This window comes from Dendrobates tinctorius, unplaced genomic scaffold (assembly GCF_039654945.1).
Source record: "Dendrobates tinctorius isolate UK_male_01 unplaced genomic scaffold, ASM3965494v1 ptg000396l, whole genome shotgun sequence".
NCBI lineage: Eukaryota > Metazoa > Chordata > Amphibia > Anura > Dendrobatidae > Dendrobates > Dendrobates tinctorius.
In genome coordinates, this window is record NW_027362062.1 from 3,871,791 (window position 1) to 3,896,734 (window position 24,944).

The window sequence follows — 24,944 nt, forward strand, 5'->3', positions numbered from 1 at the left end:
ATACTGTTGGTCCAGAAGGTACACAAGTTAGGGCACAAATCTTTCACACTCTGTCATCCTGCCAGTGTACTCTGCCTTGAGGTGACATAAAGTATAGTGCAAAATTGTCCCTCATTACTGAAACCGTCACAGAACTTCTAGTGGTAATATTTCCAATGACAACATCCATCTTCGCCAGTAACTTGCTCTTCTCTCCAACCTGCACTTTCTCCTCTACAACCTGTCAAAGAAGGGCTGTAGGAACATGCTATATATAGTTTTCCAGCAGCCAATCCCGTTCTGAAGGCCACAAGGGTCAATTTTAAAAACCAGATCCGGCGTAATCCGTCGAAAAACGGATGAACCGGATGAGACGGATCCGGTTTTGTCTGTCAAGAACAAGACGGATCCGGCAGAAAACCGGATCCGTCACATCAGGTTTTACAAAACATTTGCCGGATCCGGCATTCCGGCACGACGCCGGATCGCGCCTGACGCCGAAAACCTGATGTGTGAAAGTAGCCTAAGCGTGTTTAATACTTTTTCATGTGTCATTTCTCAATATTATACATAATTTATGGAAATCTACGGTTTATTTGCCTGTGTGGATTGGACAGGTTGTTACAGACATTTGGTGAGAATTTCATGTCAATATCACCTTTAGAAATAGATTTACTTAGAAAACTGGTGTTGCCTTCAATACTTATTGCAACCGCTGTATGAGCAGCACACGGATGACATCTATGTGCTGTCCATATTTAACATTGCAAAGTATAGGAGAAGTGTTTTGTTCTTTGTTTATCTATATTGGACAAAAAAAACAAAAAACTGATGACACAGTAATCCAAACACTGATGAGAGAGGTAGTATTTCTTTGCACACAAGAAAAATGCTTTGGCTTCAATGAGGCTTAAAGAAGCTTTCACTGATTTTTTTTCTTTTTTTAAATACCATTAAATATACAAAATTTGCCGACAGGTAAAATAGATCACCAAACAGAACTCGGGTATCTCCTGTAAAATGTTTCTTCCATTCAGCAATTTTCCAGATAAATATCCTGATGATTATATTTACAATTGCAAAGTCTGAGAACCTGGAAAAATCTTATAGCGAATCTGGTTCCGAGACATTTTCCAGTACTGCAGTTCTCTATGGCTTTTGTCTATTTCAACAGATTTTTGGTATTCAGAAAACTTTGCAGGTGCTTTATTCCTCAGTGACGGTAACTCCTGAACATAGGAGTAAAATGGGTAAAATCCCAGCCACCGTCAGCTTCGGGTACGTTCGCCATTCATTCTTTTGGCGGGTGTGTGGATTGATTAGTGCAAGAGTAACATAGCAATTAGAAGTGGTAAAAATATGTAGTAACTTTAGCCCAGTCATTTCTCTTTCCAAAAGGTACAATAGAGAATTTAGACTTCCTGCACTGGAATTTCTCATCAGAAAATTACCAATTTTACAAATCAGTTTTTTGTGTTACATTTTTTTAAAAAATGTTGCCAATGTTTTTTTGTTTTTTTTTAACTATCATAATCTGCATTAAAAATAATAAAAAAAAAACCTTGCAATATTCACACCGGCCACTAGGGCTCTTTTAGACTCTAACTTCCTATTCTTTCAGGAAATTCACATGAACATTAGTCACAATGTACAAAATTCGAACCTATCTTTCGTACTGAAGCATCTAATGAGAGTGTGCAAAAGTCATTGTGAAGGGAGGGGAAGCAGAGGATCTGTGACATCGTCTATTGTGATTGGTAGATCCTCTGTCATCAGCAATGTATAGAGGTGTTGGTGTAATCCTGCCTCTGATCATCAGGAAACTGCTGAAAACTCTTCCTCAAAGGACGGATGAATGTAAAATAGCCCTAGTGACCAGTGTAAAAATTGCTACATTACTAATGTTATTTTTTTTATATACAACAAACGTGATATGAAAAAAATAGCAACTTTTTTTCTAAAATACACGTATCACAAAAACATGATTTTAAAGATCATTTTCTGATAACTTCCCTTTAGGTCTATGAGAGCCTTGATGCCAGTCTTGTAGGTTTACACTGACGCACATAAGAAGTGAGGGAGATAAATATCAGATTGCTTTTTGCTTCTAAAAGACCAAATTGCACAAGATCGGGTCCATTATTCCCTTGATGAGCCAGACTGGAATACGTTTCTTTGTATTTCCCTTAGCCGTATTTGTTATGTTGAGTGCTTATCAATGTGTCCACTTATCAAATTGAGTTCAATGACCTGTTGGGCATGAGGATCATTCTTTTTCTTAAGGCTACTTTCACACATCAGTTTTTTGCCGTCAGGCAGGATCCGGCTATTTTTAGAAAAAACGGATCCGGCATAAATTTTGGAGAACTGTAGAAACGGATCCGTTTTTCTGCTGGATCCGTCTAGCAGGTTATATCTGTTTCCTGGGGGCTGGCCAATTGGATCTGAGCATGCGCAGACTTAAAAAAAACGGATCCGGTGGCTGGATCCGTCTTTTTCTGGATCCGGCGCATTCCGGCGCCCATAGACTTTCATTGTAGCAAAAAGCCGGAAGCGTCGGATCCGGCGCTTCCGGCTTTTTCGCCGGAGACAAAAAACGTTACAGTAGCCGTTTTTTCCAGACGCCAGAATGAGACAAGTAGCCGGATACGGCAAAAAACGGATGAAACGCAATGCCATCCGGCGCGATCCGGCGCTAATGCAAGTCAATGGGGAAAAACTGGATCCGGCATTGCATTTTGCCGGATCCGGTTTTACAAAAAAAAGCCGGATCGCGCCTGACGGCAAAAAACTGATGTGTGAAAGAGGCCTAACACAAACCTTTTACTGGCCGGCCATGCAGTGAGGACCGCCATTCTTCATCCAGCAGAAGGCACTTTTTGTTTTTACATAGCAACATAGAATCATTCATTACATATTGTTCAGATTCCTGGCCGCCTGCTATAGTCTGTAAAAACAAATATTCCCTAATCAAAGAATCCATGCTGGCTGATTGCTGGGGGTCCGACCAGTGAGACCCCCAGTGACCCAGAGATCGAAGCTCTGGAACTCTGGGACCAGAACTATACAGCATGCCTGACATTCACTCCATTCATTGTCTATGGGATTGTCGGAAAAAAGCAGTCCTTTTGACAATGAATGGAGAGGAGACTGGATAAGGCCGGTGTATTTACTTTGAAAATACCAGTCAGATTGGCTGTATATTATGACATAAAATTAGACTTTTATCCAGCTAAAAAATTAATTTGCTCATGAGCCCGAGTGTGTTCATTCTCTGCCCATCCAGCCTGATTGGTAGCTGCAGCTTGTACTTAGCAGTATGGAATCTCAGCAGGGAGGAAGGACCCGGAGGAGCTGAGGTAGGTAGAGATTTTACAGCCAAACTGATGTGGATTTTTACAATAATTTCAGCATCCTCATCAGGTCTAAGATCTGCTTAATAACGTATGCAGCTTGCACTGTGAAATCTGCCGACATATGCTGTACTGTAAAGAAGTTTTCGCTTCTTGCTATGTGATAGCATATCCACATCACTTGAGTATACAGTCATGATGTAATCAGTAGGTTCTGACCTGTTAATGATCCTAAAATTGCAGTGGTCCAATTCAGCCTTGCACCCCCTTCTAACTTTTCCCTGCACAGCGGAACTCTGGTCACGGGACTGCTGCCCAACTCACTTAGGGCTGTGTTTCAGTTTCCTACATAGACGGCGATTGAACACTACTATGTGGAGAAAAAAATTAAGGCGACAGTGCTTGTCCATCTCTGTGACCCCTTCTTTCTCAGAGTCCCAGAGGTTGGAATCCATTGACCATAACGCAATAGGAAACCATCACTATATGCCGTCTCTTAATAAAAACGGACAATCCATTTCAAACTCTCCAAATCCCACATCTACTGCAGCTTGTACGCTGTATACTCTGCCACTCTGACTGGCAGAAATGGTGCCTTTATTCTGATTTATCACATACCTCTAGGTATCATGGTGGCTGTTCTTATAAGTTAAACTTAAAATAATAAATATTCAATCACTGGAACCATTATAAGAAAAATCTACATATGATATGCACCTCCAAATGTGATTTCCAAATTTCCAACCCTACCCTCATCCCTTACCTCATTTCATTGCCAATTCACACATACTTTTGGATCCTAAATTTAGAATGGTCTAGATGTAAACCCAGAGGGAATTCCAGACTAAAATGACTTTTTACTATATATTTTCTTGCTTTTTTGTATGGAGAAATATATTTTAATAGCATATATATATATAATCAAAACCTGGCAGGCCAGGTAAAGTCAGATCTGTGCCAAAAATGGGAGTAAAATGAGCCACATAGAAATCACAGCTCAGGAGAGTTTTGAGCAGTAAACATACCATGAGGATCATTAAGGACAGCTCATCCTCAGAAACCCATCAAAGGCTGAAGACGAGGGAATTTCTGCATTAGCAGAGGAATGCCAGTCAATCGCAGGCCAACGAATGCTTAAAAAAAAATGATGACGGGGCCGTGATGGGTGATTCTTATGATTTGGTGTAGGCCCAGAAGGCGTGATGTGTATATTCAGATATGGATAAATAATGATAAATAATGGCCAATATCTCAACCCTGTTGTAAACAACCCCGGTAGGCCTCCACATCCCTCCAAATATTCAGCCTAACCCATTCCAATGAGGAAATACATCATATATTGGCTAGTGGGTGCAACAGTTGGAGAAAGAGAGACGTTTGGCAGGGTTGGGTCACACAACAAACAACGCCGGTGACATACAACAAAGTCATGCAGAATGAAAAACATGCAGACCCTGCTCCAGAAAAAATAAAAAATGACGATGCAACAAGTCTCTCACCGCCAGAAGTCGGGGTACAAACAAACGATGCCCCATGCCCAGAAGCTCCAGGACACGACAGGCGTACTCGTTGACAAAGTTGCTCTTCTCATCCTGAACGTCCTGGGACTTTTTGACGGGAGGGGAAAGCTTAGGGGCTGTTGGGGTAAAAGAAGGAATCCTTTCCTCCATGTGGGGGTCCTTATGGGAATCCCCCCAATGCATACACTTTAAAAAGCTAAAGGAGGAATTTCTAGCAAGTGGAATGGTGGTGTTGGGCATCTAGGGCATGGTAATGCCACATGGAAGTATCCTTAGGAGGAACGCGACCAGACATCCATTACATGGCATGTGTAGAGTCATCTATGCATGTATCTACGATAGACGTAAAGGCACCGTTACAAAAAAGAGCAGCATCTGTGAGAGGGCAGCGTGACGGAGTAGAGCCGGCAGTGGATGCAGGGAGGGAAGAGCAGGGCCCGGCTTCTGTATGTGTGCGCTCGGCTGGGGCTGCAGGAGCGAGCGATGAGATCACTGCATCCACAGACGCTGCTGCTACAGCCTCTCATCATGAATCAGTAATGAAGGAGGGAGTAGAAGGGAGGCGAACAAGCATGGACGGAGGGAGGATGCTCCGAAAAGGATGCTGTCATCACAAACCAATAGGAAACCCCTTAGTCCTTATCGCCCACGCCCTTTTCTTCTACCTTCTATGTCGCCGCTCATCCCAGTGCTCTTCTTTTTTACATTTATCCTACAAGAAATTATTTTATAGGAGGTGATTAAATAAAAATGCAAAATAAGAAATACCTCCTGTGCAATTATTAGAAAGCAGAAATCTACCAAGGGAAATCACCTGTATGTACGGGCGCTCGCTCACGCCCATGGTAATGGACCTTCTATATGGTTAGATGGTGTCAGGTGGCGACACTAGGTAAATCCCTGACAAACACGGCATACAGATCTGGTATCAAATACAAGCTCTCCCTCTAGTGTTATACTCAGGGTTTGCTACTAAGCTTAGAGCAATGGTGTTGGAATAGTCCGCGGCCGCTTCTCTCTCTCTCTACAACTTTTAGGGTGCCTGCAGACAAGCGGATGAAAAGACGTCTGGGTTTAACCAGAAAACCTAGACGATTGTTTTCTAATTTTCAGATTTTTATCCATGTGTCATCCGTGTATCTCATCTTTACGTCTGTGTGACGTCCGTGTACGATCAGTTTTCATAGAACTACATTAACATGTACTTGATCAAATACAAATACAACACCGTAGCTTTATAACAGAAAAATGTCCGTGATGGTACGTGTGGGATCCGATTTTTTTCTCGCACTCACAGACTTGAATGTGTGAGTCTCACCCGAGACTCGGATGATGGTAGTGCGTGATGCTATTTTTTTCTCACGGACACTTGGGCGGAGATAAAAAAAATCGTTCATCTGAACAGACCTATTGAATAACATGGGTCTGTGTCCTGTACAATGAAAAATCGGATAGCACATGTTCGTATACACTACCGTTCAAACGTTTGGGGTCACCCAGAAAATTTTGTGTTTTTCCATGAACTCATACTTTTATTAATCAAATGAGTTGCCAAGTGAATTTAAAATCTAGTCCAGACATTGATAAGGTTCGAAAAAAAGATTTTTATATGAAATAATAATTTTCTCCTTCAAACTTTGCTTTCGTCATAGAATGCTCCTTTGCAGCAATTCTAGCATTGCAAGACCTTTGGCATTCTAGCAGTTAATTTGCAGAGGTAATCAGGAGAGATTTCACCCCATGCTTCCAGAAGCCCCTCCCACAAGTTGGTTTGGCTTGATGGGCACTTTTTGTGTACCATATGGTCAAGCTGCTCCCACAATAGCTCAATGGGGTTGAGATCTGGTGACTGCGCTGGCCACTCCATTACAGATAGAATCCCAGCTGCCTGCTTCTTCCCTAAATAGTTCATGCATAATTTGGAGGTGTGCTTTGGGTCATTGTCCTGTTGTAGGATGAAATTGGCTCCAATCAAGCGCTGTCCACAGGGTAAGGTATGGCGTTGCAAAATGGAGCGATAGCCTTCCTTATTCAAAATTCCTTTTACCGTGTACAAATCTCCCAATTTACCAGCACCAAGGAAACCGCAGGCCATCACATTACCTCCACCATGCTTGACAGATGGCGTCAGGCACTCTTCCAGCATCTTTTCAGTTATTCTGAGTCTCACAAATGTTCTTCTGTGTGATCCAAACACCTCAAACTTGTATTCGTCTGTCCACAATCTTCCTCTGTCCAATGTCTGTGTTCTTTTGCTCATATTAATCTTTTCCTTATATTAGCCAGTCTCAGATATGGTTTTCTTTGCTACTCTGCCCTGAAGGCCAGCATCCAGGAGTTGCCTCTACACTGTAGACGTTAACACTGGCGTTTTGCGTGTACTATTTAATGAAGCTGCCAGTTGAGGACCTGTGAGGCGTCGATTTCTCAAACTACAGACTCTAATGTACTTGACTTGTTGCTCAGTTGTGCAGCGGGGCCTCCCACTTCTATTTCTACTCTGGTTAGAGCCTGTTTGTGCTCTCCTCTGAAGGGAGTAGTACACACCGTTGTAGGAAATCTTCAGTTTCTTGGCAATCTCTCACATGGAATAGCCTTAATTTCTAAGAACAAAAATAGACTGTCGAGTTTCACATGAAAGTCGGTTTTTTTCTGACCATTTTGAGAGTTTAATGGAACCAACAAATGTAATGCTCCAGATTCTCAACTAGCTCAAAGGAAGGTCAGGTTTATAGCTTCTCTAATCAGTCAAACTGTTTTCAGCTGCGCTAACATACTTGCACAAGGGTTTTCAAGGGTATTCTAACCATTCATTAGCCTTCTTACACAGCAAACACAAAGTACCATAAGAACACTGGAGTGATGGTTGTTCGAAATGGGTCTCTATACACCTATGAAGATATTGCATTACAAACCAGATGTTTGCAGCTAGAATAGTCATTTACCACATTAACAATGTATAGAGTGTATTTCTGAATCAATGTTAGCTTCATTGGAAAAAACTGCTTTTCTTTAAAAAATAAGGAAATTTCTAAGTGACCTTAAACAGGTAGTGTACATGCTGCGTATTACAGTAAACGAGAGAAAAAGATTGGAGCAAACTGAAACCATCAAAAGTAAAGTAAACTAAGGGTATATTAAAATATAAATGCTTTATTGGTACACGTTAAAAAAGATTTTTGCAATAACTTACTATGAGTAGGTCACAACAAACAATAGCTCAAATAAATAGTAAGAACAGGTTGATCCTCAAAGCAATGGGGATACATTCATTGTAATGCCTACAATGCCAGCATACACTGAATAGTATGGGGATTGACAACATCAGAGAAAATCTTTGACCTACAACACCCCCCCAACCCCTCCTCAAAGCTACTTGGCCCTCCTCTGCCAAAATCAGCTTTTCCACCATTACAGAAGATAGACTCTCTGTACTACTCTCAACATCACATCTCACCACCTGTGTACTCGACCAGATACCTTCCCACGTCATCCCAGACCTCACCAGTCTTAATGCCAACCTTAACTCGTCTCTTCAACCTGTCACTAACAACTGGAATTTTCCCCTCATGCTTCAAACATACCTCAATCATACCTATCCTCCAAAAGCCCTCTCATGACCCATCCTCTGTGTCTAGCTATCGCTCCATATCACTTCTCCCCTGTGCCTCAAAACTACTGGAACAACACGTCCATCTTGAATTGTCCTCCCACCTCTCCTCCTGCTCCCTCTTCAACCACTTACAATCTGGTTTCCGACTGCATCACTCCACTGAAACTGCCCTGACTACAGTCACTAATAACCTACAAACTGGCAAAGCCAAGAGACACTACTGTGTCCTCCTCCTCCTCCTGGACCTGTCCATTGCCTTTGACACAGTGGACCACTCCCTATTACTACATGCCTTCTCATCTCTTGGCATCACAGATTTGGCCCTATCTTGGATCTCGTCATACCTAACAGACCGGACATCCAGCGTCTCCCACTCGCACCCCGCCTCCTCACCTTGCCCTGTATCCGTAGGTGTCCCGCAAGGTTCAGTCCTAGGTCCCCTGCTCTTCTCCATCTACAGCTTCGGCCTGGGACAGCTCATAGAATCTCACAGCTTTCAGTATCACCTCTATGCTGATGACACACATATCTACATCTCTGGACCAGATATCACCTCCCTACTAACCAGAATCCCACAATATCTGTCCAATATTTCATCCTTCTTCTCTGTTAGATTTCTAAAACAATATGGACAAAACAGAATTCATCATCTTTATCTTTCCCCCATCTCACTTGACCCCCCCCAACGTACCTATCCATTACAGTAAATGACTGCTCACTCTCCTCAATCCCGCAAGCTCGCTGCCTCGGGATAACTCTGAACTCTCACTGTTCATTCAAACCACATATCCACACCCTTTCCACTTCCTGCCAACTGCTACTCAAAAATATCTCCCGGATCTGGACATTCCTTAGTCAAGAATCTGCAAGAACCCTAGTCCATGCTCTCATCATCTCCCACCTTGACTACTGCAACCTCCTACTCTGTGGGGTCCCCTCTAGCTCTCTCGCGCCCCTCCAATCTATCCTAAACTCTGCTGCCCAACTAATTCACCTGTCCCCCCGCTATTCCCCAACTTCTCCACTCTGCCCTTCACTGGCTCCCCATTACCCAGAAACTCCAGTTCAAACCCAAATCGTGACATACAAAGCCATCCGCAACCTGTCTCCTCCATACAACTGTGACCTCGCCTCCCGGTACTTACCAGCACGCAACCTCCGATCCTCACAAGATCTCCTTCCCTAATCCCCCTCTTATGTCCTCTTCCCACAATTGTGTACAAGATTTCTCCTGCGTATCCCTACCCTGGAACTCTCTACCATAACATCAGCCTTTCGCCTACTGTGGAAACCTTCAAAAGGAACCTGAAGACCTACCTCTTCCATCAAGCCAACAACCTGCACCAAACCGCTGCATGACCAGCTCTACCCTCACCTACTGTATCCTCACCCATCCCTCGTAGATTGTGAGCCCTTGCGGGCAGGGTCCTCTCTCCTCCTGTACCAGTCGTGACTTAATAATAATACATTTTATTTCTATAGCGCCGACATATTCCGCAGCACTTTACATTTCGGAGGGGATTTGTACAGACAATAGACATTACAGCATAACAATAATCACATAGATTATAACAAATACCAAGAGGAATGAGGGCCCTGCTCGCAAGCTTACAATCTATGAGGAAAAAAAGGGAGACACGAAAGATGGGTGGTAACAGTTGCCCTGATTGTATGGACCAGCCATAATGTTAAGTGTGTATCAGTCCAGACACAGAAGGCTAACGGATGCATAAAGCATGTGGGAACATGATGCGGGGAAACTGGTTATGGTAAAACTTTTGGCTGTGCCACACAGGGATAGATTAGGTTAATATGTTGAGGTGATAGGCCAGTCTGAATAAATGCGTTTTCAGGGCACGCTTAAAATTGTGGGGATTGGGGACTAATCGTATTGACCTGGGAAGTGCATTCCAAAGAATTGGCGCAGCACGTGTAAAGTCTTGGAGACGAGAGTGGGAGGTTCTGATTATTGAGGATGCTAACCTCAGGTCATCAGCAGAATGGAGGGCGCGGGTAGGGTGGTATACTTTAACAAGGGAGGAGATTTAGGGTGGTGCTGAGCCATGGAGGGCTTTGTGGGTGAGGGTAATAAGTTTGTACTGGATTCTGGAGTGGATGGGTAGCCAGTGTAATGACTGGCACAAGGTAGAGGCATCGGTATAACGATTGGTGAGGAATATGATCCTGGCTGCAGCATTCAAGACAGATTGGAGAGGGGAGAGTTTGGTAAGAGGGAGACCGATTAGAAGAGAGTTACAATAGTCGAGACGAGAATGAATAACAGAAACAGTAAGAGTTTTTGCAGACTCAAAAGTAAGAAAAGGTCGTATTCTAGAAATGTTTTTGAGGTGCAGATGACAAGAGCGAGCCAGTGATCGAATGTGGGGGCAAAGGAAAGCTCGGAATCAAGTATGACCCCAAGACAGCGGGCATGTTGCTGGGGAGTAATAGTGGAGCCACACACAGAAATGGCAATGTCGGGTATAGGTACATTAGCAGAGGGAGGAAACACAAGGAGTTCAGGCTTTGACAGGTTCAGTTTCAGATATAGTGAGGACATGATGTTAGACAGCGTTTAGACAATCGCCAGTGTTTTCTAGAAAGGCTGGCGTGATGTCAGGAGAAGCAGCATATAATTGGGTGTCATCAGCATAGAGATGGTACTGGAAACCAAATCTACTGATTGTTTGACCAATAGGGGCAGTGTACAAGGAGAAAAGGGGGGGGCCTAGGACTGATCCTTGAGGAACCCCAACAGTAAGGGGAAGGTGAGAGGAGGAGAAACCGGCAAAAGATACAGTAAAGGAGCTTTCAGAGAGATAGGAGGAGAACCATGAGAGAACGGTGTCCTTGAGGCCAATGGAACGGAGAATAGTGAGGAGGAGCTGATGATCCACAGTGTCGAATGCTGCAGAGAGATCCAAGAGAATTAGCATGGAGTAATGACCATTAGATTTAGCTGTTAGTAGATCATTAGAGACTTTAGTGAGGGCAGTTTCAGTAGAGTGTAAGGAGCGGAAGCCGGATTGGAGAGGGTCAAGAAGAGAGTTATCAGAGAGATAGCGGATAAGACGGGAGTGGACCAGGCATTCCAGGAGTTTAGAGATGAAGGGAAGATTAGAGACAGGTCTATAGTTAGCGGCACAGTTTTGGTCGAGGGATGTTTTTTTAAGTACTGGATGTATGATGGCATTCTTAAATGAGGAGGGAAAGATACCAGAAGAGAGAGAGAGGTTAAATATTTTAGTTAGGTGAGTGATGACAGCAGGGGAAAGGGACTGGAGGAGATGTGACGAAAATGGGTCACTGATGCAAGTGGTTGGGCGAGAAGATGCAAGGAGCCTGCTTACTTCTTCTTCCGTGACTGGTTCAAAATCAGAAAGTGAGCTAGATGCAGTGGGGGAGGGAGGACAGTGCATGGTATGAGGTGATTGGGAGATAATTTCCTGTCGAATGTGGTCAATTTTTTCTTTGAAGTAATTGGCCAGATCGTCAGCTCGGAGCTCCGTGGTTGGGGCCTGTACTCTTGGGTTGAGTAGAGAATGAAAAGTGTCAAAGAGACGTTTCGGGCTATTGGACAGTGAGGTGATGAGGGTGTTGAAATAGGCTTGTTTGGAGAGGTGAAGGGCAGTGTTGCATGTTCGAAGCATAAACTTATAATGGACTTCTACTGTTCAAGATTAATGTACTCTTTATTTTTTAATTAGGTATACCCCTACCATGGAATAAATGGTGCTATAATAATAATAATATCTACTGTACATGACATGTTTAGATTTTTATTTTTTTTTAAGGGTATGTACACAGAATATATTTCTCAGGTGGATTCTGCCGGAACAACCTCTGCAAAAAAGGTACATAATGCTAAACAATGTAAAACCAACTTGCAGTGTGCATTGTTCAGTCTCTTGTTACTATTTTTTAAGCGTGTCAGGATTCTGAAACTTGTACTGATTAAAAGAAGTGACCTGTTCTATATACGGTACTTAAAAGTGTAGTGCCAAGACATCACTGGCGGAGCCACCCTCAAAATGGCTGAGAAAATGTTTCACGGAAAATACCGCTGGCAATTTGCTGAAGTGTTTTCAACTTAGAAAATGTGACAGTTCCGCCGGCGTCTTAAAGATGCTGTGTGCCCGTGCTCTAAGGCCGACTCAAAACCACATCAGAAGGCCAAATGGGGTTTGACTGCAACCCGTCACGGTTTTGCAATGTAATTAATGGCCGTGACTTTTTCAGAAGTGAAAGAGATAAATGTGTTTCAGCAAGGCATGAAAAAACCAAAACACTGCAAAACCGCAGAAATATGTAATAAAACCATGTACGGCTTTATATACAGGTGCTTCTCACAAAATTAGAATATCATCAAAAAGTTAATTTATTTCAGTTCTTCAATACAAAAAGTGAAACTCATTATATAGAGTCATTACAGAGTGATCTATTTCACGTGTTTATTTCTGTTAATGTTGATGATTATGGCTTACAGCCAATGAAAACCCAAAAGTCCATTATCTCAGGAAATTAGAATTAGGGGGCGTGGCCAGCGTCTGAGCTGTATGGAAGCCTGAGCTCTGTGCTCCTTTCCAGGGCGGCCTGCCAAGAGGAGAAGAAAAGCGACTTTTAAGCCAGGACTGGCATGGAGGGGTTGCGGAAGCTACACTGACACTAGCGGTGCCTTCAGAACATGGATCCGCTCACTAAAAGAGCAGATAAATCAAAGAAACCGGAGCGCTCTCCCCTCATGCTGAGGAGTCAAGATGGCGCCCGTCACACAGCAGCCACAGCCTGCAGCCCCAGCGGCGCACAGCGGGTGAGGACACCACAGAGGGTGAAACATGCTGTATTCAAGTCTGGGGGTAAGTCTGACCCCAACCCTGCTGAAACCGCCACCCCAGCTAGTAAGGGGACCGCTAAATTTACACTTAAAAGCAGCGCTGAGCACAAACAAGCAAAATATCGCGAGACTAGCCATGAAACAGGCGAGACTACGCTACAAGTACGCAAATTGTGTACACTACGCCAGATTCCCACGCAACATACAAAATACAGCGCAGCAATAGCGCACACTGCTACAGCATATGAAATGAATATAATAAGAAGCTCCTCTTCCTGCCCTGATATATCTAACATATCGGACACCCCTCTAACGCCACCACAGAGGAAATTATCCCCTGACTCACAAAATAGCCGCAGATTAAGCAGCAGCTCTGCTGAGCTGCAACAGGAGCCACAATTGGAGGACTCACTCTCCTCAGACAACCCTGCATCTGAGAGTATACTACAAGTGCTGACTGAGGTAGAAGCTACCAACACTGCAGCCTCAGAAGCATTCATAAAAAATATGATCTGCCTTCTGGCAAAGAAATTTAAAAAACAAATAGATGGTTATAATACAAACCTTCAGAATAACATAGACAGTCTGGGCCAGAGAGTGGATCACTTAGAGTCCAAAATGGAGGAAATGGTTAAGTCTCATAATACCTTAATAGATGAACACTATGCCTTAGAAAAAGAGGTTACCTTTCTAAAATCAAAGTTAATAGAACAAGAGGACAGAAGTAGAAGAAATAACCTCAAATTCAGAGGAATACCTGAAAATATTAAAGACAGAGATCATAATCCTTATGTGCAAAAAATGCTTCATACATTGCTCCCTGGGGCTACCAAAGGGGACCTTCTATTGGAACGCATACATAGACTTCCTAAATCCAAGTACGCCCCTGAGAGGGCCCCGCGGGATGTCATTGCTTATTTTCACTTTTACCTGACAAAAGAGGACATTTTGAAAAAAATTAAGCAGTCACCTATTTTACCAAGGCCGTATGAGGACATAAGAATCTTTGCAGACTTTTCAAAAGCTACATTGCAAAAAAGGAGAGACTTTTACCCTATTACTACTCATCTGAGAGAGCACAAGGTGCTATACAGATGGGGCTTTCCCACGAAAATGTTGGTCATTAAGGAGAATACTACTTTTGCTCTCTCTAATATTGATAATTGTGCCAGATTTTTCCAGGATTTAGGTATTCCTCCAATGAAGACTCCATCATCCTCCAATCAAGAGAGGAGAAACTCTCTGCAACATCCAAGACGTCTATCATCAACCTGGTCTACACAAAAGAAAAGATAAAGACCTTGGTAGGTGCTGACCCTGGCTCTTGGCCTGAACTTTTATACCCCCCACGTGCTAACTGAGAGCCTCTCTCTTGCCATCATTTCTCTTGAGAAATTCATATTTAGTAATATTTCTCTTTTCTTAGTATGTTAAATGTTCTTATATGCAGGCAAAGCAGGCACTGGCAAAAACTTTCCAGAGAAATACCATATCCCTTGGGTTCATGTTCAGGTTAAATATTCTGTCTTGTTGATACATTTATTGCATTTACACCCTCAGACATACTATGGATTTGAAAATCTTGTCATTTAATGTGAATGGGCTTAATAGTCCTTTCAAAAGATTTGCATTGTGGAGAGAGATTACTAGACTAAAAGCAAATATTGTAATGATACAGGAGACCCATCTTCTGGAGATCGATAATGTAAGATTCAAAAATGCAGAATATCCTCAGATTTTCTTCTCCAATAATGAAGGAAGAAGAAAAGCTGGGGTAGCCATTGCCTTTCATAAGGATCTACCTGTGGTAATTTCAGATGTACATAAAGACAATAAAGGCAGACAGCTGGCCATTAATTTCACACTAGAGGGTACAGAATATACTGTGGTCAATGTGTACACTCCCAATGCTAGACAAATTAATTTTCTCAACAAAGTTAAGAGAAAACTCTCTAGCTTCAGCAAAGGTCAAATTATATGGGGAGGAGATTTCAACTGTATTGTAGACCCAGACACTGACTGCTCTTCCTCTGCTTCATACTATAGGAGTGTAAACCTGAAGTGGCTGGAAGACTCCAACCTACACGATAGCTGTAAAATTTTAAACCCCACCTCAAAAGAATATACCCGATTCTGCCCTCACAACAAATCTTACACCAGAATAGACGACATATTTACCAGCTTCTCATTACTAGATTTATACGTAGATTTTCAAACTGGTCCTATCACATGGTCAGACCATGCTCCTATTCTGTTGACACTTCGCATCTCCTCACTAGACCAAAGACATTACAACTGGAGATACAGCAAATTTGTTGTAGACTCCTCAGACAATATAACATTAATAAGAAATACTCTGATGGATTATTTTAGAGAGAATAAATCCCAGGAGATCACACCTGAAACTTTGTGGCTGGCACATAAGTGTGTCATCAGGGGACACTTGATCCAGATGGCCTCAAGACAAAAGAAAGAAAGAGAGCGCAAACAAAAAACATTACTAGAACAAATTACAAAACTAGAGAACCTAGCCAAAGCAGATAAAAATTTTACCAAACACAACGAGTTATATTCTCTCAGGCTGGAGTTAAGAAACCTTCTCATAAACATGTCAGGAACACCGCACTGCACTTGCTCACTGAGCCAGGACGCGTGTCCTGAGTACAAAGACTGTGCACAAAGATACCTGCGGAGCGAGCAGCAGTGGTGACAATGCATGCTCCAGGACCTGAATCACGTGACTGCTGGGGGCGTGGCCTAAGCTCCACAGAGCTAGGAGCTGCAGGGAAACTCCTAGAAGGGTAACTACAGGACAATGTTACCAAGGAGCATAGACAGAGACAGACACCAGATCAAGCCGGGTCAAAGCACGAGATAGCAGGACAGTACCAAAGGGCTTAGACAGAAAGAATAGTCAGGACGTAGCAATAGGTCAGAAAACCAGAACGGGCAATAGACGGTACAATAAGGACAAACTGTAACGGAGTAACGATAGCCAAGCCAGGAGGTCAGAACCAGAAAAGACAATGGTACCAAAAACGAGAGACGGAGTACAGAGTGAAGGAACAAGCCGGGTCATACACGGGAAGCAAACAAACAATGCAGAGTACACACACACCAGGGGTCAGACACACCAGAACAGCAGTATAACTGACAGAGAATGCCAGTATGGAGTGAGCATAAATACCCCTCCCAGATCCAAAGAGAGGCCGGCAATGTTAACCCTGTCAGAACAGGACATTAACCATGTCCTAACCATGACAAAACATCTATGAGAAAAAGACTCTGTTCAACAGAGCAGGGTTTTATATAAATAACAATAAGACTTCAAAAAGTATGGCCAATAGATTCAAACCTATAAATAAGAAGCACCTTATTAAAAAAATATCCCAGAATTCACTAACTATAGAAAAACCAAAAGAAATAGCCTTGGCCTTTGAGAAATTTTACTCTAATTTATACAACATAGGGGAAAATGGGGCTAATCCCCCTCCTACAGAAGAGATGATAAAAATTTTTCTAGACAATGTAAAATTAGGATCTTTATCTCCAGATCAGAGGGAACGCCTTGACACACCCTTTTCGGAGGGCGAGGTCTCTCTTGTGATCAATAATTTGAAAAGTAATAAAGCTCCAGGCTCTGACGGTTTCCCAATAGAGTATTACAAAACATTTCAAAAAGATCTTGTCCCGTATCTAACTAATACCCTAAATTTCATAAAATCAAGAGGTGTGTGTAGTGCAGACATGCTGAGGGCCACAATTGTGGTAATTCCTAAGCCGGATAAAGACTCCACAAAAATCGAAAACTATAGACCCATATCCCTTCTAAATGCAGATATCAAAATTTATGCAAAAATACTAGCGGAGAGGGTGCAGAATGTTATTTCCTGCCTTATACACTCCGATCAAGTGGGTTTTGTAAAACATAGACAAACCTCTGACAGCTCTAGAAGCGTTCTGCACCACTTACATTTATGCAATTCCCAGTCTGTTTATAGCCCTTGATGCCGAGAAGGCTTTCGATCGTGTCAATTGGGCTTATGCCTTCGCAGTACTTGAAAGGATGGGTTTTGGTGGAGAGATGATAAAGGGAATTCGAGCTCTTTATTCTCAGCCGTCTGCCTCTGTACTGGTCAATAGCACCATGTCTGAAAAATTTTTAATAACAGATGGGACAAGACAGGGTTGTCCCCTGTCCCCAATTATTTTCATCCTGAGTCTGGAGCCATTGGCTCAAATGATAAGGGACTCAGGTAGGATACGGGGTATCCGGCTGGGAGATTCAGAGCATAAAATAAATCTATATGCGGATGACATCATCCTCACATTGACAGACCCTGTTGCCTCTCTGAAACAGACTTGGGACATCATAGACCTGTTTGGATCGGTTTCATATTACAAACTTAACATAAAGAAAACTAATGTTTTGTCACTTTTTATTCCAGCACCCATTAAACAGCAACTAAGAGACAGATACCCTTTCAATTGGGACTGTGCTAAGATCCCATATCTCGGAATATGGCTCACAGGTAATCTTACACATATGGGTGAGGTGAACACTGAATGTCTTTTGCAGTCTCTCGAGCTTAAGCTGAGAGAACTGTCAAAAACCCCGGCCACTTGGATGGGTAGAATAATTCTGTATAAAATGTTTTGCCTCCCAAAGGTATTATTTTTCTATAGAAATGTTCCTTTACCTTTTTCAATGCAATCTATACAGAAACTCACCTATCAAATGAATAAATTCATATGGAACAACCAAAAACCTAGAGTGAGGAAACATACTCTGCTCAAATCCAAAGAAAATGGTGGGATAGCCCTCCCAGACTTAGAGGCATACTACCTTGCTACCATGGCTGAACTAACAAAAATGTGGTTTATGGGACAGACCGAGATGGGATGGCCAGAAATTGAGAGAAATCTGATGCCTAACAAAGAGCCACTACTATACATATCTTATTTTCTCCTGCACAGGAAAGAGATTACAAATATAGAGAACCCAATACTTAGGGCTTCTATGATTTGCTGGTCACATTTGTGCAGGAGGAAGCTTAATGCTTACCCCTATTCGACTAAACAGTTGAGAATTCCTTTTTTGTCGCCTGTCAGAATCTCTTTGAGACCACTGTTTGACAGCTGGACAAAATTCTCCATCACGTTCGTTGAGGATTTACTTGTTCATAATAGAGTTATACCTTTTGAACTGGTTAAAACCAAGTTTGGAGTTCCCAATACTGAGTACATGACATATCTCCTGCTCAAAGAGGAGTATTGTAAGTATAAGAAAAATTTCTGTGGAGTGGTCATGATTAATCATACTATTTACAATTTTTTAATTAACACACCTCCCAGCCACAAGAGTTTCTTAAAACCCTTATACAATATTCTAACCAACAAATACACCTTTTCCAATAAAGGATGTTTTGAAAAGTGGGAAACCACTCTACAGAGAAAAATACAAATTCCCCAATGGACAACATCATTTAAAGTAGCGGCAAAAGCCACAAAATGTATGAATATTCTTGAGACTCATTATAAGCTGGTCCATAGATACTATCTCACTCCGAATAGACTCAGATACTTTGGAGGGGAGGGGGGGGGTCTGGTCTATGCTGGCACGGATGTGGATCACAAGCTGACTTGCTTCATGTGTTTTGGGGATGCCCTATTTTAAAGGTATATTGGCTCAAGGTTTTTCAATTAATTTCGATTATATGTAACTGGCGCGTCCACCCACATCCAGCCATAGCCTTGTTACTTTTTGGAATCTATAGGTATAAAAAAGAAAAATTTCTGGTCGCTCATATTCTAATGTCTGCTGTGTATCTTATAGCGAAAGGTTGGAACAACATGCAATCACCTGATGTTGTAACATTGATTATGCTGGTCGACAAACATTACACATATGAAAAAATTCACTATATTAATAATCAATACAACTATTTGGAGATAGATGGAATAAATGGTTAGAACTCAAATCTAAAATAGAAAATGTTTTTATATCTTGAACCCTTTTTTTTTTCCCCTTTTCTCACTCATATTATGCTCAAAACTTCATATTTCCAGATGCCTGCCGGTGTTTCTACATTTGCCCATTGGTTGTTTTGTTTATTATTGTTTACATTCATCTCAAGTGTCCTCATTTTTGAAACATGATGGAAAATAGAATCATACTATATTGTATTGCTGTACAATGCTCAAAATGCTATATGGAAATGACTTAAATTATATGAATGTATGTTTTTTTATATTTCTGTTATCTTGAAAACTTTAATAAAAACATTGTTTAAGAAATTAGAATAATTAACAAAAAACACCTGTAAAGGCTTCCTAAGTGTTTAAAGGGAATCTGTCACCCCTTTTTTTGAGATATCATATAATGATATCATTCAATTGTGTGTCACATAAGGATTCTCTTAGTACTTTTGCTTCCCCCTGATCCCGCACCTTTCATGCATAAATACCTTTTTTATATCGGTTCAGATGTATGTAAACTGCCACGGTCCGGTCCGGTGGGCGGGGCTTATTCACCTGCTCCCCCCTCCCTGCCTTGGTCTACACAAGAAGAAATGCGTAGAGCAAGACAGGGAGGGGGGGAGCAGGTGAATAAACCCTGCCCAGCGAAATGTGCGGGGTCAGGGGGAAGTAAAAGTACTAGGAGAATCATTATGTGACACACAATTGAATGATATCATTATAAGATATCTCAAAAAAGGGGTGACAGATTCCCTTTAAAAAGGTCCCTTAGTCTGTTTCAGTAGGCTCCACAATCATGGGGAAGACTGCTGACTTGACAGATGTCCAGATGGCAGTCACTGACACACTCCACAAGGAGGGTAAGCCACGAAAGGTCAATGGTAAAGAAGCCGGCTGTTCACAGAGAGCTGTATCCAAGCATATTAACACCTTAATGACCAGACCATTTTTTGCAATTCTGACCAGTGTCCCATTATGAGGTAATAACTCAGGAACGCTTCAACAGATCCTAGCGATTCTGAGACTGTTTTTTTGTGACATATTGTGCTTAATGTAGTGGTAAATTTAGGTCGATAAGTTTTGCGTGTGAAAAAAAAAACGGAAATTTGGCAAAAATTTTGAAAATTTCTCAATTTTCAAATTTTTAATTTGTATTCTGTTAAACCAGAGAGTTATGTGACACAAAATAGTTAATAAATAACATTTTCCACATGTCTACTTTACATCAGCACAATTTTGGAAACAAATTTGTTTTTTTGTTAGGAAGTTATAAGGGTTAAAAGTTGACCAGCGATTTCTCATTTTTACAACAAAATTTACAAAACCATTTTTTTTTAGGGACCACCTCACATTTGAAGTCACTTTGAGTGGTCTATATGGCAGAAAATACCCAAAAGTGACACCATTCTAAAAACTGCACCCCTCAAGCTACTCAAAACTACATTCAGGATGATTATTAACCCTTCAGGTGCTTCACAGGAACTAAAGCAACGTGGAATGAAAAAATGGACATTTTAATTCTTCCAACAAAAATTTTCTTTTAGCATCAATTTTTTCATTTCCACATGGGCAACAGGATAAAATGGATCCTAAAATTTGTTGGGCAATTTCTCCTGAGTACACCGATACCTCATATGTGGTCATAAACCACTATTTGGGCGCACGGCAGGGCCCGGAAGCGAAGGAGCGCCATTTGACTTTTTGAATGGAAAATTAGCTCCAATCATTAGCGGATACCATGTCGCGTTTGGAGAGCCCCTGTGTGCCTAAAAATTGGAGCTCCCCCACAAGTGACCCCATTTTGGAAACTAGACCCCCGAAGGAACTTATCTAGATGTGTGGTGAGCACTTTGAACCCCCAAGTACTTCACAGAAGTTTATAACACAGAGCAGTGAAAATAAAAAATCATTTTTTTCCTCGAAAATGATTTTTTAGCCCGCTATTTTTTATTTTTACAATGTTAACAGGAGAAATTGAACCACAAAAGTTGTTGTCCAGTTTGTCCTGAGTACAGCGATACCCTATATGTGGGGGGGAACCACTGTTTGGGCACATGTCAGGGCTCGGAAGGGAAGTAGTGATGTTTTGAAATGCCGACTTGATGAAATGGTCTGCGGGCGTCATGTTACAATTGCAGAGCCCCTGATGTTCCTAAACAGTAGAAACCCCCCACAAGTGACCCCATTTTGGAAACTAGACCCCCCAAGGAAGTTATATAGATGTGGTGAGCAAGTGCTTCACAGAAGTTTATAACGCAGAGCCATGAAAATAAAAAAGAATTATTTTTCCACAAAAATAATTTTTTTAGCCCCCAATTTTTTTATTTTCTCAAGGGTAAAAGGAGAAATTAGACCCAAAAAGTTGTTGTGCAATTTTTCCTGAGTATGCTGATACCCCATATATGGGGGGTAAACCACTGTTTGTGCACACGTCGGGGCTCGGAATGGAGGGAGCACTGTTTTACTTTTTTAACGCAAAATTGGCTGGAATAAATGGTGGCGCCATGTCGCGTTTGGAGACCCCGTGATGTGTCTAAACAGTGGAAACTCCTCAATTCTAACTCCAACCCTAGCTCCAACACACCCCTAACCCTAATCCCAACCCTAATCATAACCCTAACCACCACCCTAACCCCAACACACTCCTAACCCTAATCCCAACTCTAACCCTAACCACAAGCTTAACCCTAATCCCAACCCCAACCCACCCCTAACCCTAATCTCAATCCTAATTCCAACCCTAACCCTAATTCTATTTTCTTTATTTTATTATTTGTTCCTACCTATGGGGGTGATAAAAGGGGGGGGTATTTACTTTTTTTTTAATTTTGATCCCTGTGAGAGTTTATCACAGAGATCAAAATAAATGTATGAATCTGCAACCGGCAGATCCCGGCGTGCGCTCGCCATTTTCCAAGATGGCAGCGCTCGTGATCCGGGACGGCGGGACACTAGGACGGCCAGAGGGACATAGGAGGTACCGGGGGGTGAGGGGGGATCGGAAGGAAGGGGAGGGGGAGCAGATGATGACGGCGGCCGATCGCAGCTGCCAGTCGGTGTCTCCAGCCATGGCAGATGCTATTGCAGCATTGGCCATGGTTGGATTGTAATATTTCACCAAATTTCATTGGTGAAATATTACAATCGCTCTGATTGGCTGTTAAAAGTGAAACAGCCAATCAGAGCGATCGTAGCCACATGGGGGCTAAGCCACCCCCCCCCTGGGGTGAAGTAGAAAGGGTCCTGTGTGTACGGGTCGGGTGACTTTTCAGTGACCCCCAGTCACCCGACCCGCAGGGGGACTATGAATTCATGACGCCACATAGGCATCATGAGTCGTATTGGCCCGACTTTTCATGACGCCTACGTGGCGTCAAAGGTCGGGAAGGGGTTAATGGAAAGTTGAGTGGAAGGAAAAAGTGTCGTAGAAAAAGGTGCACAAGCAACCGGGAAAACCGCAGCCTTGAAAGGATTGTTAAGAAAAGGCCATGCAAAAATTTGGGGGAGATTCACAAGGAGTGGACTGCTGCTGGAGTCATTGCTTCAAGAGCCACTACACAGACGTATCCAGGACATGGGCTACAAGTGTCGCATTTCTTGTGTCAAGCCACTCATGATCAATAGACAACGCCAGAAGCGTCTTACCTGGGCCAAGGAGAAAAAGAACTGGACTATTGTCAGTGGTCCAAGGTGTTGTTGCATTTCATTTATAAATCAAGGTCCCAGAGTCTGGAGGAAGAGTGGAGAGGCCACAATCTAAGCTGCTGGAGGTCTAGTGTGAAGTTTCCACAATCAGTTATGGTTTGGGGAGCCATGTCATCTGCTGGTGTAGGTCCACTGTGTTTTATCAAGACAGAAGTCAGTGCAGTCGTCTACCAGGAAATTTTAGAGCACTTCATGCTTACCTCTGCCGACAAGATTTTTGGAGATGGAAATGTCATTCTCCTGCAGGACTTGGCACCTGTCCACACTGCCAAAAGTACCAATACCTGGTTTACAAACAACAGTATCACTATGCTCGATTGGTAGCAAACTCGCCTGTCCTTAACCCCATAGAGAATCTAAGGGGTATTGTCAAGTGCAAGATGAGACACCAGACCAAACAATGCAGACGAGCTGAAGGCTGCTATCAAAGCAACCTGGGCTTCCATAACCCCTCAGCAGTGCCACAGGCTGATCGCCTCCATGCCACGCCGCATTGATGCAATAATTGATGCCAAAGGAGCCCCAGCCAAGTAGTGAGTGCATTTACTGAACATACATTTCAGTTGGCCAACATTTCGTATTTTAAAATCATTTTTCAAGCTGGTGTTATAAAGTATTCTAATTTACTGAGATAGTGACTTTTGGGTTTTCATTGGCTGTAAGCCATAATCATCAATATTAACAGAAATAAACACGTGAAATAGATCACTCTGTAATGACTCTATATAATATAGGAGTTTCACTTTTTGTATTGAAGAACTGAAATAAACTAACTTTTTGATGATATTCTAGTTTTGTGAGAAGCACCTGTAAGTGACCGTATCCTAAGAGGACATTTTCTTGTGATGTATTTTCTTAGGTGAAAAATTCACTGCAAAAATGTAAAACCTTGTAATCCTATGGGATGTTATAAAATCCAAAACACATTTGTGGTTTATCTTTACATGCTGAAATTTTCTGCAGCATTTTCTGAATATATTGGGGTTTTTAAGTGTGGAGTCTCAACAAAGGCTTCAATGTTATGTGAAATTTAGAACAATAATCTGCAACAAATACGGCACAAAATGTGCAGCCATAATTCTGTTTGGATTATCTGCTGTAGAATTACTATTACATATGTGATACTTGAACCCCTGGCGTGAATGCAACATTTGTCCACAGGTTTTATTTTTTTCTATACAAGAAAGACTTTATTTAACATTTCTCACATGTAAGGCTATGTCCACACAATGGATTTTTCGTGGGTACCCTTGGAGTTGCAGTTTTATGGAACTGCGGCAAAGTGTAGTGAGATTGTGATTTTCACCTAAACTCAACCACTGCATTTTAAGAAGCCATAAATATAAAAAGTCGGAGTTTCCGGGCCCCTGTGCTATGGCAGCGCAGATCTTGGGCTTTATTGATCTTACATATATGTCTTTGCAGGTTTTCTTCTGCCTAGGGAGTAATTACTAGAGCCAGAGACAGGATGATTTATCCTTCCTGCCCCATGCACTGACATACAACAACCTCATTTGGAGCCATAGTAAAAGGCTCTGGTTTACAGACACACCTGCGCCGGGAGCTTCAGTAACAAAATCATGGAACCGAAAGCAGACGGAGACCAGCAGAGCAAAAATGTGCAACTGACTCTACATCAGGCTGAATTCACATGGACCCAAACTGACTGCAGATCTTTTTTTGAGGCCGTATGTATGCATGGAGGGGAACTATTACCGTAAAGAGGGGCACTATTACCGTACAGAGGCGAACTAGTACTATACAGAGGGGCACTATTACCATAAAGAGACAGAGGGTCACTATTACCGTACAGAGGCACAGAGGGTCACTATTACCGTGCAGAGGCACAGAGGGGCACTATTACCGCACAGAGGCACAGAGGGGCACTATTACCGTACAGAGGCACAGAGGGGAACTATTACCGTGCAGAGGCACAGAGGGGCACTATTACCGTACAGAGG

At 42.3% G+C, this 24,944-nt stretch overlaps 1 protein-coding gene across 6 annotated transcripts in view; it reads right to left on the bottom strand.

Annotated features, from left to right (window-relative positions):
* RABGAP1L (RAB GTPase activating protein 1 like) overlaps positions 1–24,944 on the bottom strand; it is a 336,048-nt gene that overhangs the window by 72,139 nt on the left and 238,965 nt on the right. The window contains exon 1 of one of the 6 annotated variants that reach the window (XM_073563618.1): positions 4,832–5,383. The exons of the other annotated variants lie outside the window; for them this stretch is intronic. Within the exon in view, the coding sequence (XP_073419719.1) occupies positions 4,832–5,092 (261 nt within the window). The 5' untranslated portion in view covers positions 5,093–5,383. Of the gene's footprint in view, positions 1–4,831; positions 5,384–24,944 lie in introns of those variants that run through there. 6 annotated transcript variants of the gene reach the window in all.